Source organism: Manacus vitellinus, unplaced genomic scaffold (assembly GCF_001715985.3).
Source record: "Manacus vitellinus isolate BGI_N305 unplaced genomic scaffold, ASM171598v3 scaffold_4_pilon, whole genome shotgun sequence".
In the NCBI taxonomy this organism is placed as follows: Eukaryota; Metazoa; Chordata; class Aves; order Passeriformes; family Pipridae; genus Manacus; species Manacus vitellinus.
Window position 1 is genome coordinate 29,697,385 of NW_021940604.1, and position 15,359 is coordinate 29,712,743.

A 15,359-nucleotide genomic window follows, 5' to 3' on the forward strand; every position below is an offset into this window, starting at 1 on the left:
GGACCCAGATGCTTTTGGGTAATGTAGCAGAACTGAAGATGGAAATGTATTACAGGCCAGGAAGATATCAGGGAATGCTTTCTATCAGTGACACTGTCTGCTGTCCCCTGGGCCATTGCCATGACTTTCACACCTTCTTCAGTTATGTTTTATTTCTTCCTTGGCAGTCCATCCTTTTGAGAATGAAAAATTCATTTTTGAATAGAGCTGCCTAATTAAAAGCCTTAAATTCCATCCTAAGTGGAAAACTGAATTCTACCATGGGCTGTGATGGCACTTCCCTAGCATGGACAGTTTCTTCTGGGAGCTGCATAAACCTTATGCAAGGACAAACTGGGCCTTCTTGCCTGTTACTGAACTTTATATTAGTTTGCTTTTTCTCCCCTCCCACTTACATTAACCATCTTTTATTTTCTTTGCTTTTTTTTTTCTCTTTCATTGTGACTATAACAACCTGCTTCCTTTGATGTTCTTGTTTTTCTTTTTCAGTATCTTCCTCTTTTTTCAAAGAAATATGCAGTTTCTTGAGAACCGAGGAACCAACATCTATAAATTTGTCTTTCTAACAAACTACACAGAGCTATTTGAAGAATTACCTGCACAAAAAAAATCATTTGAGTTCCAAATTGTTCACAATTAGGGTGCTGAGTCACTTCTGCCTCTGTTATATATTTTATGTAGTGATTTGTCAATCAAAACCGACAATTAAACCTTCTCTAAATAAAGAATTCATGTTTTCTCCTCATGATTCTGTCACTAGCAAGGAGTGCGAAGCAATAGGAGTGAACTGTAGAGCAAAACAGTTCATCCTGAGGACTTGATGTCCACACTATAAATTTCAGGGGGGGGTTGTTTGTTGTAGGTCTAGTCTGATCCAACTGTGGTTGGAATGCATTAATTTCACTCTTGGAGCACATCTTCTGGTTATTTTCCTCTGAAAACAAACCAGTTCACTTGCTCGGATAAGCAGGGATAACTGGGAAATCCCTTCAAAAGTGCACTCTGTATCCAAACAAAAGTGTGAATGTCGATGCATTCATGTTATATTAGTTATTCTCTTTCAGTTTTCACAAGTTGAAACCCAAGACACAAATAAAAAATTATAATTACAAAGCCCCTAAAATAGAAATTCTAAGTTTACAAACCCTTAAAAGTTTTTTAAATGTCTTGGAATATTAGTATTCTTGAAAATATGGCAGCTGGGAAGATGCAATGGAGATTGTTCATGTGTCTGTACTGCTGTCTTTGCTATGAAATACCAGTGGTCTAGGTGGACCTTTGATCTTCCTCATTTTCCTTGTCTTTATTGTATGATTCAGGTCATCCATTGTCCGAGACACCTATTACTTCAGTGGGTTTGGATCAAGCCCTCAGAGCTGTAATTACTCAGCTGACTAATGCCAGTAAGTTTTTGGAAATTTGCAGAGAACTAAGCTTGCACACAGTTCCAGTGAACCTGGGCATTGCATGTGTACAGAGCGCTTCTCTTAGGGGTTTTTAAAGGATTAAATGTAATAGTAGTGTACACTGAAACAGAAAGCATGATAATCTTAGTTAAAGAGCTTGATTGCGTGGCAGAAACAGCGTGGAAACGCATGGTATTTTCAGTGAAAAAAAGCTTTTGTATGGTTAGATGAATATCCTCATCTTCTGTAAAAAAAATAAAGTTCATGTTTTGAGATTGCTCCATGCTGGTTCCGTAAAGCTTCCTTGGATATCTAGCTCCTTTGTTTTGCAGTGGCATTTAATCACTTGCAGTATCATACACTGTTCAGCCATGCACATTATTCCTTAATTATATATGAATAAGCCCCTCTTGACTATAAGACATGTTGTTTGTTCAAACGCACTTACAAATCCATTTTCTTATCAGTTCTTTGCTGAACATTTACACAACGGGGTACTGTTTAAATATGAAAATAAACCTTTTATAAAAAAATGGTTTGACCCACCCACCTGGCCTCCATCTGTGATTGTTCTGTCTCTGCAATCTGTTGTCTGCTTTTCTTCAGCGTGTTCTTTATCTTTTCGGATGGCTGCTATCTTTGAGCGACTTTACTGCCCCTCCCTATTTTCTCTGTGCTTAGTAGAAAGTGACATTTCCGAATCATAAGGATCAGCCAGACAGATTTGATATGCTCTCTGCTGTAAGACACACTTCTGTTCAGAGTATGCAATTAGTAAAGACAACTTCATTTCACAGTATCACAACTCATGCTGCACTATTTAGAATTAAAGTATTGTGTGAATCCAGAAAGTTTTCTCATAAAAATTTCTACAGATAAATCTGTCAGAATTAGTGATGTTTTTTCTTACCACATACTTACTGAAGCAAACCCAGAAGTTTCATATCAGTTCAGTTTCATATCAGTGAATTATTCTAGTAACGCTTTTCCTTTATATTTTTACTTTTTTTCATTAAAGGGGAGTCATGTGTTTGTAATCTCTTAATAAACTAACACTCTAATCTTTAGATAAAGAGGTTAAATCCATTTTTATTTTGAAGGATTATCATGAAATACTTACACATACAGTTTTAAGTTTCCAGTCTATGCACTGATAAAAATGTTATTGTCTTCTGTGAACCTGGAAGGGAGTCCCTTCTTAAAGAAATTAGAGTATATTTTTTGTTTCCTTTCTGGCAGCATTTCTGTTTCTTCCTGTTCCAAGCCAAAGGGAACTGTGGAGAACAGTTGCTTTTTTGCATTAAAGTTCCTTAAAAAGCATCACAATGGATTCAAAGGCATGAGCATATTTTTTTAAGTAAGTAGGACAATCAGCATTAAATGTAGGAATATCTGAGACCAGGATATGCAAGTAAAGATATTTTTAGATTCTATAGCACTGTTGTGCAGAAGCGGAGTCGTTTCTCTCTTGCGGATTCTTGGAAGCTGGTCTTTTGTTTGGATGGATTTGCCTGCTATATAATGATGGCCTTTAGGAATGTATTACAGAAACCTGTGAAAAATTTCTTCTGGGTTGAGGCCTGGTATGGTATTATGGGTCATTGTCCAAAGGAAACGAAAATGTGTTATTAAGTTATTTTAATTTCATTTCAATTGGAAAGCTTATAGAGATGCCTGCTTCTGTTCTATTTTATGAGTAAGCCCTCCAGATTTATTTCTTGCCAGCCAATTACAGTTAAATTAAATTAAACATCCACATCAGCTTTCATTGTCTCAAAGCTTTAGGAAGAAATAGAATAGATCCATTTGCACCACTGGCTTTACGGAGTACTTTATTCTTGAACCATGAGATCTGAGAGAGATCTGAGATTCCCCCTAGGGACCCCCGTTATTTCACGTGAACCAAAATTATTTCAGTTTATCTGAGGCCTTCATAGGAAACTCTCCTATTATATTTGTAGCTGGACAGTTATAGAACAGGATTTTGGGGTATCAGGAGGGAATTATCTATGTGAAGAGGGAATCTATGGAGTAAAGATAACCAGAGTGATCAAACTGTTCTCTCTACAGAGTACAAGAACCTACTGACATTATAGTTTTACTAACTTTACATGTTATTAATGCATTGTTTAAACATTATTGCTGAAAGGAGTGTTTCCACAATTTCACAGCCGCCTGCTCCTGTGTTAGTGCCTTCAGAGATGCTAAGTGGCTGTAGAGTAAACTGGATTGAGGAACCAATAAAACAAACAGCACAAAATTTAGTTTTAGAGTAGTATGTCACAAGCTTTTGTAAATAAGGCTTTAGTGACATGTGAACGATCATGCCTGTATAATAAAGTAACCTCTATATTTTGCAGAAGTAGATTGCTGTTGGGGAACTCCTTTGTCAGTATATGTATGTCTACATTGTATTTTGGACATCAGTGTTGAGCCCTTTAGCAAAAACAGACAGTCTACGTGTCTAGGCTTATAGAGGCAAGCTTTTAGAGGTGAAGTTCATGGCATCCTGGGAAGGAAAACTTGGCCAAAGGCAACACTGTCCCACCCGTGCTTGCCCATGGTTGGGGTCAGACAGGTAGGTCAATTCTCCTGGAAAGTTATGGAGGGGCAAATCCAGTCTGTGAACAGCCTGAGAAGTGCCTAGCTGCAGGCATCTGCTCTTCCTGGGGCAACGTAAGCCATCTGTCCCCTGCAGCCACCAGACTCGTCCTTTGAGGAATGACTCTGAGGGATGAGAGGCAAGTTGGACACTTTGATCTCTTCACACTTAGATCTCCTTTACTGGCAGACCTGGATGACATATGTCAATGACAGACCGAAAGTTACCCCTATTTCTGCTATTCCTCTGATGTTAATTTAGAAGCAGCTCCATGTGAAAAGCTATCATCACAAGTCCTCCCCTCACCAATTTATATTTCTTCTCCTGGAAGTTTCTCAGTGTTGCTCCCAGGAAGGGGGAATAAGGGTAGCCAGGAAGTGAGAGAGTTTTTCAGATATTTGTAAGCGGTTTTTATAAGGTTTGGTGAAAAAACAGTGACTCTGATTAGAGGACTGACAAGATTATGGTTGTTCATTTGTCAAGGGAAATGAGAGCCTTTGGGGGGCTTAATAGGCATTAGAGATTCTCATGTCAGGGGACACGTCCACTGCTCCTTATAAGAGGTTGTGATATTGTAGTTGTGTTGCAGTGGTAATGTGTAATAATGTTGCTATTTAGACAGTGACCAACTTTGGTTGTTTGATTTGAGGTAATGAGGCTAAAAGATTCTAAAATAATGGAATTGCTTAAAAAATCAAAAGGAAAAAAAAAGATCCTACCTAGTTCTCAGTATTTTCAGGTTCTACCTTTAATATCATAATAATAATTTCTACCTTTAATATCATAGAATCATGTAATCATTTAGCTTGGAAAACAGGCTTAAAATCACCAACTCCAATCATTAACCCAACAAAGCTGAGTCTACCATTTAACCATGTCCCTAGTGCCACATCTACACATCTTTTAAATACCTCCGGGGATGATGAGTCAACCAGTTCCCTGAGCAGCCTATTCCAAGGCTTGACAACCCTTTCAGTGAAGAAATTTTTTCTGGTAGCCAAACTAAACCCACTCTGGTGCACCTCGAAGCCATTTCCTCTTGTCCTGTTGCTTGTTATTTAGGACAAGAGACCAACTCCCACCTCCTTACAACCTCCTCTGTAGAGAGTGATAAGGTTTCTCCTTTTCTCCAACTTAAACAACTGCAGCTCCCTCAGCTACTGCTCATAGGACTTGTGCTCCAGACCTTTTAACCAGCTCCGTGCCCATCTCTGGACACGCTTCAGCTCCTCAATGTCTTTCTTTTAGAGAGTGGCCCAGAGCTGAATGCAGCACTAGAGGTTAAAATTTTTTCATTACATCCAAAGTCCTTTGCTGCATTGGAAGGTTAGGTAAGAAGACCAAGAAGACCATGGGAATCTTGTTGGCTTTAAATTCAAAGATGTTTTTTCAAATTATTTTAAAATTATTTTCCAAATGATTTGTCAGTGGTCAGATTTTACTGTATTTTTATTTAGAAAACATGCAAACACTAAATATGTGCCCCTCCCCTTCCCAAATTTCATTATTTTTGTTTGCTTGGACATTTTTTTGACGTTTTTCATTCTCTTTACATAACAACAGGAAAACGTACCTAAGTCGTGCTGGCAATCACAAAATCTGAGTGTGCATTAGACACCTCAAAGTGTTCATTTATGTATGGACAGACAATGTATGGTTGTACAGAACCTGTGTGACATCAGAGGAGTTTAGTCAAAAGTCCCTGATGAACTCAGTAAGCTGTTTAAGTGGCAACACTGTATAAGCTAGTAAGCTGACTGTATTGTAGGCTATAAGGATTTTCTTGGTGCTTCATTGTTTGAACTACACCCCACAAACAGGGAAGCAAGAAAGAAAAGAAATCATTAAAGAAAAAAAATCATTAAAACAATCTATTGTATGCATTTTATCACGAGTGGGTTTGTTGTTTTTTTTTCCTTATGGCTGAGTTGAATTTTGTATAATTAAAAAGAAAAAACCAAAACAACCAAAAAAATCCCCAGCAACAAAAAAATTTTTACAGGAATGTGACAAATTTAGCATAAATTTTTCATACATCTGTTTAGAAAAAACCCACCACTTACATTGTAGTTTGCACAGCCAATTTCTTTTTGATGACACAGTTGCCTGTTATCTGGTGATCATTCTGCTCATTTAGATAATCATACAACTTTCCTATCAGACCATCATAACTTCCATAACACAAGGTAGTTCATAATCTTAGACTTGCTGAATTCTTAGTCAATGTTGTTTTAATAGATTTTTTAGTAAAAATATAAAAAACTTTATAATTAAATATTTTCAAGTCAATAAAAGAGGAAAGAGCAATAACCAAAACCTAAAGATGCAGAAGCTATGAGCAAATCAGGTGCATTTTTTCATTATTTCTCTGACTGGTTAAGAACCTTCTGAAAAAGACAGATAAAATTTCTACTGCCGCCAAAACTTCAGGCATGGATTCATTTTTTTTTGTGATGAACCTACACCGCGTCCTGCAAAGTGTGGAGCACTTGCTCCCAAGGTGGCTAATGAGTTGAGCTGTCACTCAATTCTGTGCAGAAGCTACTTGAGCACCTTGCAAACCTAATCTTGAGGGAAGGGCATAGTTGAAGAAAAGGGGGAAAAGTAGGCAAAGAATGAACAGAAAAGCTAGAAATATCTTTTTTTCCCCCAGAATATCTTTTTTTCTTTCATTTTTCTGCCATGGCCCTGGGCAGCTCCCTTTCAAGAAGTCCCTGGCAGGCGTGCAGGGGAAGGTGCCAGTGTAGTGGTGGCTCAGACAGTCTGTGAGTCTTTCTCTTTCTCTCTCTCTTCCCTGCCAGCCAGAGGTGTGCTCCAAGATGGAGGGAGATCTGCTTCTGCCCCAGCAACCAGGAATACCAGTGCTCACTCCTTCCCACTCACCCCCTGCCCAGCTGTGGTGAGGGGTTTGTTCTTAAAGGAACAGTTTCTCCAAAACAACGTTGGAAAAAGGGAATAAAATACAAACCCTACTTTAACCATGACAGAAGCACATGCCTTATCCTTGTAAACTGAAAATTTAGAGAAATGTTATGTGATAGCCTCAATGCACAACTTTTAGCTTACCCAGTTAATTAATTCTCCTCAGAATATGCTAGAGTGTCTCTAATTGCCATTTAAATGTAGTCTTTTATGTACTCATTTAGAATGATTAGATTCAAAGTAATTTTGCTGTTACGGTATAGTGACATTGGGTATTCTTTGATTTGTAGGATATGTTCTTCAATCTGATTACCTTGTCCTTGTGTATAAATTAGCCAGGAAAATAGCAGAGTACTTTTTTGTGTCTATGTTTCTTTGTAACTAGAGAAGTTAAAAAGGCACATGTAATGACATGCTCAGTTTTGAGGTTTTGTTTAGTTTTTTAAGAAGATTTGTAGAGAGGCAAAGCTTTCACTTCATTCACTGGAAAAATCAGAACAAGTTACTATTACTTAGCAAGCATTCTCTTTCTGGATCCCTATTTGTGTGACCAGTAGTATGTGAACACCTCTCAAAAGACATTAGCAGCATTTTGGACAACAAGGGCATAGTAGGCTTGGGAAATGAATATGAAGTCTGAGAGATTCCTGACAGGCAACAACAAACATTCAGTGGATGATGGTATGCAGCCATGGGACAACCCTGTTTAGATATGTCATTCACACTATAGCTGAGGCACTGTTAAGGGTCTTGAGTTTACTCTGGCTAAACCATACAACATAATTCCTTGGCTGAAACATGAATAATCTTTAGGTGCCATCACAGTTTAAAAATCAAGCTAAAATAAACTTCTTTTTAAGTTAAACATTTAGCACTGCATAGTAGTTAGACAAATAAAATACTACAGACTAAGCTCCTTATAAAACAATATATATTAGGTGCCAGAGAAGGCATAACAGATGCCATCTTTCACTATAAAAATAATTTAGAGTTTCAAACATAGTCACGACTTGAACATACACAAATTATTGGAAAAGAGGATCAGAGGTTATAAAGTCTCTTTTTGTTACTGGATTTCTTATGTCTAATATTTCACATTGAAATCCACAGTTGGGAAGTGTTTTCTAATGGTCTGCTTTCAGTTTATCTAAACTTTCTAGTGACTTTGGCTAAAAAGTGCCTGTGGCTGATATTGTGATCTACCAGCCAAGTATCTCTTAAGACAACAATGCCCCCCAAACGATTTTCAAAATTTTAATTTTGATACTGTGAAAGATTAAGCCTTTTGTATTTCTGATGTCTCCCATGCCAAATTGTCATGTGTTTGTAGCAGGTCAATACAGAATGGGGTTGACAAATTTTATTATAATCACTACCCCATGTTGCTTTTATCCTCCTTGCCGGCTGCTCATTTTGGTTGTGAAAAACCCTAATATATCAGTGACAGGAGGTCTGGATTTGTGGCCGACTGTTATAATTACTCCCACTGAGGCACTGTCAATAGGATTAAAATAAAGATTCTAGACCTGTCCATCGTAGATGAGGTCAGCAACACTAGCAGTGGGAGTACTGTTTCTGCAAGCTGTGCTTTTAGTCCCGAGTTATGGAACCACAGACAATAATATGAAGCAAGTATCTGAAAGCTCTAGTGGAGAAAGACTATCTCTTTTTTCTGCATTAGCTAAAATATCCGTCGGTAATAAATAATCTAACAGCATCCATCTATGTCCTGACCGTACATATGTGTATGTTAATTTTCAAATGTATCAGACCCCCAGAGAGTTTCAATTACAGAACAATCCATTTTGCATTTTATAATTAATAAGGTCTTTGCAGCTGCATAACTTCATCCAGGAAACATCTGCACACACTTTTTGTGTATACGTAATTTCTGTGAAAAGAGGGTTAGCTGAATTGTCTTTAATTTTCTCAGGCTTGGGGAGGGTAAAAGGGTAGGGAGTTGATAACAAATCACAAGAATGGAAAGTTATGTTCTCACAGATATAAAACAAATTCTAGCCAGTGCTTGTAGGGAAAAGTTCAATGTATAGGATCACTTTTATACAGTCAATTTATTCAAGTAAAGAGAAGGGAGGAACCCAGGGGAAAACATGAGCTCTCCCAGGATGGGTAGTCAATTTACAATGGTGCTCGGTGGGATCAACCTGGTACACCAAGTTCATAAGTAATACTAGTGTCATTGAAACTGTGATTACTCCTTTGACATTGGCTTTGAAAAAGTATTGTATTTTAAATGTTAGTTTCGTCTCCTTAAGTTTACATGAAATTGTGTCACATACACCACTAAGACTTACTAGTGATGGCAAACTCAGGGAAGGACAAACAAATCAGAATAAACAGACAAACTCTCTAGTTCTGCTAGCACAGTATTTTTCTCCTTTTTCTTGAGTCTACTTTTTATAACGGGATCAAACAGTAATTAGTGCAGTCACCTCTTTGTGACTCATTACATTTCATTATTTTCGTATAAAGTCAAAAATTATTATCAAAACCCATGTTCAATCAGGTGTCTAATATGCTGAAACAATTGTGTGCCCTGTAAGTCTTAAGCTGATATGCCACCTGGGAAACCTTGTACTTCTACAAATAGAGATTTTTATTTTTTTTTTTTAATTTGTATTATTGTGGTAGCAAAACATTTTCTTGATTAATGCATCACTGCCCTATAACTGTTTATTCTTTCTCCGTTGGTTATGTAAACATCACTTGTTACATATGTCACTCATAGCCCTCACCATATTTCCATCATCACTCCCTATTTAAGTTCCCTAGCTCTTCTAGGTGCAAAAGGAGTCTCATAGTGTTTATAGTGACATAAAAATGAACAGTACTTACCATGTCCCATTTTTCCTGTCCCACAAGTGGGACTCCAGACTGCTGTTTGTTGCTCTCTACATCTGCCTTCATTCTCTCCTCCAGAGGTTCTTTGAATTTTTTTTTATAAATATGACAATAAAAACATACATTATTTGATCTCTACCAGGCCACTAAAGCATGGGATGAGCTCACAGCAGAGGAGCTGCTATTTTTCTCCATAAGCTGCAGTCAGCAGCTTGTGTCTTCTTGTGCCACAAGTGTGTGTTAATTCCTCAGTATTTACTTTTGGCTTTGCAAATTCCATTATTTACAGTATTTGTATAGACCCTTAAAGGATACCAGACATACTGGCTAAAAATGTTTGTGAATGCACAGACTGCAGTGGCATATGCTAGACATGTACTCAAGTGGGTACCGTGCACTGATGCTGCAGCTGCCCAGCCATGTGCCAGGCTCTATTGTCACCCACACGTCCTTGTTACGGCTGAGTGCTACTGGATGTACAAGAAGAAAGCAACTTAGTCCAAGCCAAGAAGGACTGCTAGTATGATCTTCACCAGGGTCTTTCATGGCATACAGTCAGGGTAGTGTACCACTTTATTTAGGGCTTCCAGGCAAGAAAGTTTAATTATGAAACGGCAATGCCCTGCTCAGTTTCAACCTGCAGCTCCATGGCATAAGGAAGCTCTCTCATCCGAGAGAGTTTGTTTGTATGATCTTTGTATTTCACAGTGGAACTCTGCCAGCTTCCCAACGAGAGAAATCTCTTTGCTTTGCAGAGGATGTGGGAAGATTTGCTCTGAGGAGCAACCATGGCTATTGCAGAAAAGTGAACAAATCCAAGGTGCTGGTCAGCCCTGAGAGGGTCACTAATGGACAGTCCCTAATGATTGTAAGGCTAAGATATTAAGCAAAGAATTGTGCCTTGGCTGAAGCAAAACTTTCTCCATTATTTATTGATTTTGTAGTATATGGGGAAAGAATTAAAAACTAATTCTTGTGTTGTTTGAAGGCTACTTGAGGTCAGGCTGTAGGTGCTGTTCTGTCTTTGTGCTGTCAGACTTTGGAGCAGCTGTTTGAACAAAATGGGAGCTTTATCTAGGAAGAGCTGTTCTTTTAAATTAGCAGCTGTAAATGACACAAGACATTGAATGGAAGGAAATCGTATTTTGTGCTGGCTTTCTTCCCTTTCTCCCCACTCCTGCCTTGTCCTTTCCAGTACCCTAGAAGTCCTTCAGTTGCGAAACTACTCCTGGATCTTAACTTGCCTGAGGAACATCAAATGAGTTCACATTTTACTCAGATCAACAATAATGAGGATTAGAGCTACAACATCAGTGTGCTGCCTCACCAGTTATACCCTCCTGTGTATCTTCTATCATTGCTTGAGTTCTGCGCCTTGATTTACAATATAACCTCCTTTTATAGGAAAGGAGTGCTGCACTAATGAAGGAGAATATTAAAATGTATGTGATCAAATGTCATTTGAGTTGCCTCAAGCTTTGCCATGAGATACTTTTGTGGAACAGTACCTCTTTTTATACCTTTAGATTTGAATTTACAGAGCTCTGTTTGATGTTTGGCTAATATGTGTGGTTTTGTTTTTGTTTTTTACAAGTGGCATTTTTTAATATCTCTTATGGAGGTAGTAGCAGTGGGGATTTTATGCCACCTGTCCCTGTAATCTTAAAAATATTACATGAAGAACTAAATTGGATCAAAATATGTGGAATTAAAATAGTGTAGAATGAAACAATATTTAGAAATTACTTGTAATATAAAAAAATACTCTATGGCAATTTGGAAAGATAGGACAAAAAGGAGGGGGGGAAAAAAGAGTCAAACCAATATTTTTGACTGATTCATTTCCATCTGTGATCTGTATAGCTCACTGTCGAGTTCTCACACCTTCATAAGTGGTCTGTGCAATGCTGTCTTGGTAGAGTTTTCAGTTGTAAATTTCTTTGCAAGGACAAAAACAGATAAGGATGGGTAGGTCCTCAATTTTCGAGCAATAGAAGAATTCCACTGCTAGGCTGAAAAATCCATTTTTTTGTGATAAATTTAGTTTTATGAAGATAGATAGGGGAATAATTTAGTTGTATTCCTCCAGTTAGTACTTTTAATTGTAGTGTATAGTCCTGTGTAACCTCCTTTCTAAAGAACTCTGAAGTTTTTAAAAAATCCTTTTTAAAAGTGCTATTTTCATACTGTTAAAAATTTCAGTGCTGGAATGCTCTGCCCTTTATATCTCAGGGATTTATAAGTTGAAGGAATGGTTATTAAATGTTGTCACAAGCCTCTTAGTGGACAAAAAGCTAATGGAATGGTAGCATGGTATGAATGCCTGAAACTGCTGCCTGTGGTAAGCTGTGCAGAAGAATAATTGGCTTTCGGTCATGTAAACTAGTCACAGATATTCACATCCTTTGAACTCTAGTAAGAAATGCACACTTACTTTAAATAGTGAGTGACTAAGCATATAAATGTCTTGATCAAGTCATCAGAAAAAAAACCCAAAACCCGAAAAGGAGTTTTCTGTTTACGTTTTGTTATTTCTGTCTGAAATCTCTTAGTCTCTGCATCTTTGCTGTGTAATGTTCCCTGCTGAGAAGGACAGACTGGAAAAACAGTAGGGATCTTTGCCTTTTAAGTTGCTCTTTGCTTTGCAGAGGACTATGTGTTGGAAGATCCTGTGTATTTGTCCAGTGTTTTGTTTGGTATGGGAGGAACATGACTATTTAAGAAAGGCAGGAAACTGTTTTTGGTAATTTTAGCTACATTTCAATTGCAAGTACTGAAAAAGCTGACAGAAGTTTAAATATGTCTTAGGTACATGCATTCAAATCAGTTCAGCTTTTGTGCTCTTTTGTCAGGAAATTCTGAAACAATATTGAATAAAGGTGTAAAAAGAGTTGAATTTGCTGGAACTATGAATTCATGGGTCATGTTTATCTGAAGTGCTTCTCCAAAATTTTTTTTGTCTTCTTTTGTAAATAGCATATATAATAGCTACTGTCCTGGAATCAAACTACAGCATATTTTGCAAGAAGGATTAGATTTTCTTCTAATGCAAACTTGTACCCCTTTGTCAAAGTCAAAGGATACAAGCTTTGCATGCTAAATTGCTCTGCCAGGTAATTTCGCTTCCATCCACTGTTTTTTTTTTTCAGCACAACAAACTCTAAAAATTATGGCAATTTATGTCCTTCAAGCATATTTTTCTTTAAAAAGAGTAATAGATAGAGTAATAGAGAGCCAGTATTTCCTATTGGTTTATACTGGTGTGATACACTACTGATTTACATAATTCATCAACTTAAATCTACTGTTATCTTGAGTATTGCTTCCTTTTTTTTTTTTTTTGGTTACATAAAATTAATCAGGTTAATAGTAATCATATTGCTGTAGCTACACTATGGGTCCAGTCCAAAGGCTATGAAAGTCAAAGGTTCTCCTCATTGACTTAGTGAGATTTGGATGAAGCTCATTGTTTTCATGCTCTTTCCATCACTGCAGTACCAGACAACTGAAATAACTGTTCCAAATATCAGTGTCTTTTGATACTTTGCATTTCTGTTCTGAGAAAATATCCAAGCAAATATGAATATAACCAAAGTAAATTCTTTCTCTCTGAACTCAGAATGACTATTTAACTAGCTTTAATATTTTGATACCCAGTACTAAGTTTCACCCGCTGTCCCTTTTCTTTGCATACAGGTGGTGGCTTAAGAAGGTTAGACTGTCTGTTGGGGTTGGAAAAAAAAGAATAAAATAATGTGGTTGAAAAACCCTCTGCTTTATTAGAAAGTTCTGGAGGACTTTTATGTTTTGTTTTGCATGTTGACAGTATTCGTAAGTTTTTCCGTAACCTCAGTGCTGAAATTCAGTCTTAACCTGTTTCCAGTTTTAGAGTTGTCTGATCCCCACTTCCCTCTCACAGTTTATACATGCTTAAGCATGTATCATGGTATCATGGTAGGTGTGTTTTATGGATGTTTCTGCCTTTGGAATTGCAAGAAGTATTTCTGAACATCAGTGTTAGAACATAACACAATTTTTTACTTTCATAGGTTCACAGCAGGCTTCATCATCCTCATGGCTAGGCTTCATGAATGAAGATTTGGGGAGGGCTCTACCCACATTTGCTACAAGCACACTGGTGGCTAAATAGGCCAATACGAGATAGGCACGTCCAGGTGCAAAAGGCACAGCAGAAAGACTCCTTAGGTGGTATATTCTGCAAGGCACGATTCTTTCTGCATTGTCTTTTCTCTTCGAGAGTGATCCTGCGTGTGTTCTCAAAGGCATCAGCAGTGTTATAGATGGTGTGTCTCCAGACCTCTCGATTGGAGGCCAGAGTAGACCAGTTATGTTGATCAATATGGCCAAGGCTGAGATGTTGTTTCAGGGAGTCCTTGTATCTTCTCTTCGGGGCTCCTCTCATGCGGCAGCCGGTGGCAAGTTCACCATAAAGCACGATCTTAGGGAGGCGGTGGTCCTTCATCCTTGAGACGTGCCCTGCCAAACACAGCTGTGTTCTCAGCAGCATGGCCTCAATACTTGTTGGTCCTCATGGAGTGAGATGATCATTTTAAGGAACTTGGGGGGACAATCTAAGCGTTTCAAAATCTGCCATAGACCTTGAAGGCCTTGAAGGCCTTACCCAGCAGGCTTACCAAAGTAAGAAATCGTCTTATATGGATATTTCCAATTATCTACCTTTTATCTACTTCTTGAAAGTTTCAGTAAATTAATTTCAACCTACTTGTGTGTTTCTGTGAAACTGGAAAAACCTATTGTGCACTTTACGCTGTCTGCTCTCCTCTTTCTCTTTTTTTCCTACCAGAGTCATCTTTCCAACAAGTGTCACACCTCATTCTTTTCCTAAGAATCATGGTTTGCTGGTGGGTTACAGCTTATTTGGGTTTCTCAGATCAGGGAAGAAAAAATTTTGCTCCATTAATTCCAAAACAACTAGCTCAGATACCAGAAATGCTTCAGTGGCCTTAGATCAGATCTCAAGACTGAGTTTCCCTTGTTTAGGCCTATTGCAGGCATCCAGGTGTTTCATACCATTGTTGTATTCTTCTTTGGTGAAAAACAGGTGCTTGCTGTATTTATGCAGCCCTCTGTTTCGAAATATTGTACTGCCAGTTGTTGAGGTATATGTAGTGTATACTTGAACTCATAAAAATGCCACAAAATCATTAACAGCATCATCTGAAGAAAAAGAAATTGTTAGCATAATGTCTTGCTTGAGCCAACATAACAGAATGGGCAGTATAGATGTTTACAGGAATGTGTACCTCATGTAACAGAAGCAAAAAAAGCTCAGAATAGAAGTCCATGCAAATCTAAACCTTAATTTGTTTTGTTCTGCCTTAGCTTGTGGCCGTGGGTTCTACAAATCCTCCTCACAAGATCTGCAGTGCTCCCGCTGCCCTACTCACAGCTTCTCTGACAAGGAAGGATCCTCAAGATGCGACTGTGAAGATAGCTATTATAGAGCACCTTCTGATCCACCATATGTCGCATGCACAAGTGAGTGAGTCATGAATTTAATAGTAAGGGACTTGCTTAACCAACCA

The 15,359-nt window shown here is 37.9% G+C and overlaps 1 protein-coding gene across 9 annotated transcripts in view; it reads left to right on the forward strand.

The window, feature by feature from the left end:
• Nucleotides 1-15,359, forward strand: part of EPHA7 (EPH receptor A7) — a 161,778-nt gene that overhangs the window by 39,893 nt on the left and 106,526 nt on the right. For all 9 annotated transcript variants that reach the window (XM_018078041.2, XM_008931990.3, XM_018078042.2 and 6 more), the window contains one exon: nt 15,157-15,312. In XM_018078041.2, coding sequence (XP_017933530.1) covers nt 15,157-15,312 — 156 coding nt within the window. The remainder of the gene's footprint in view (nt 1-15,156; nt 15,313-15,359) is intronic.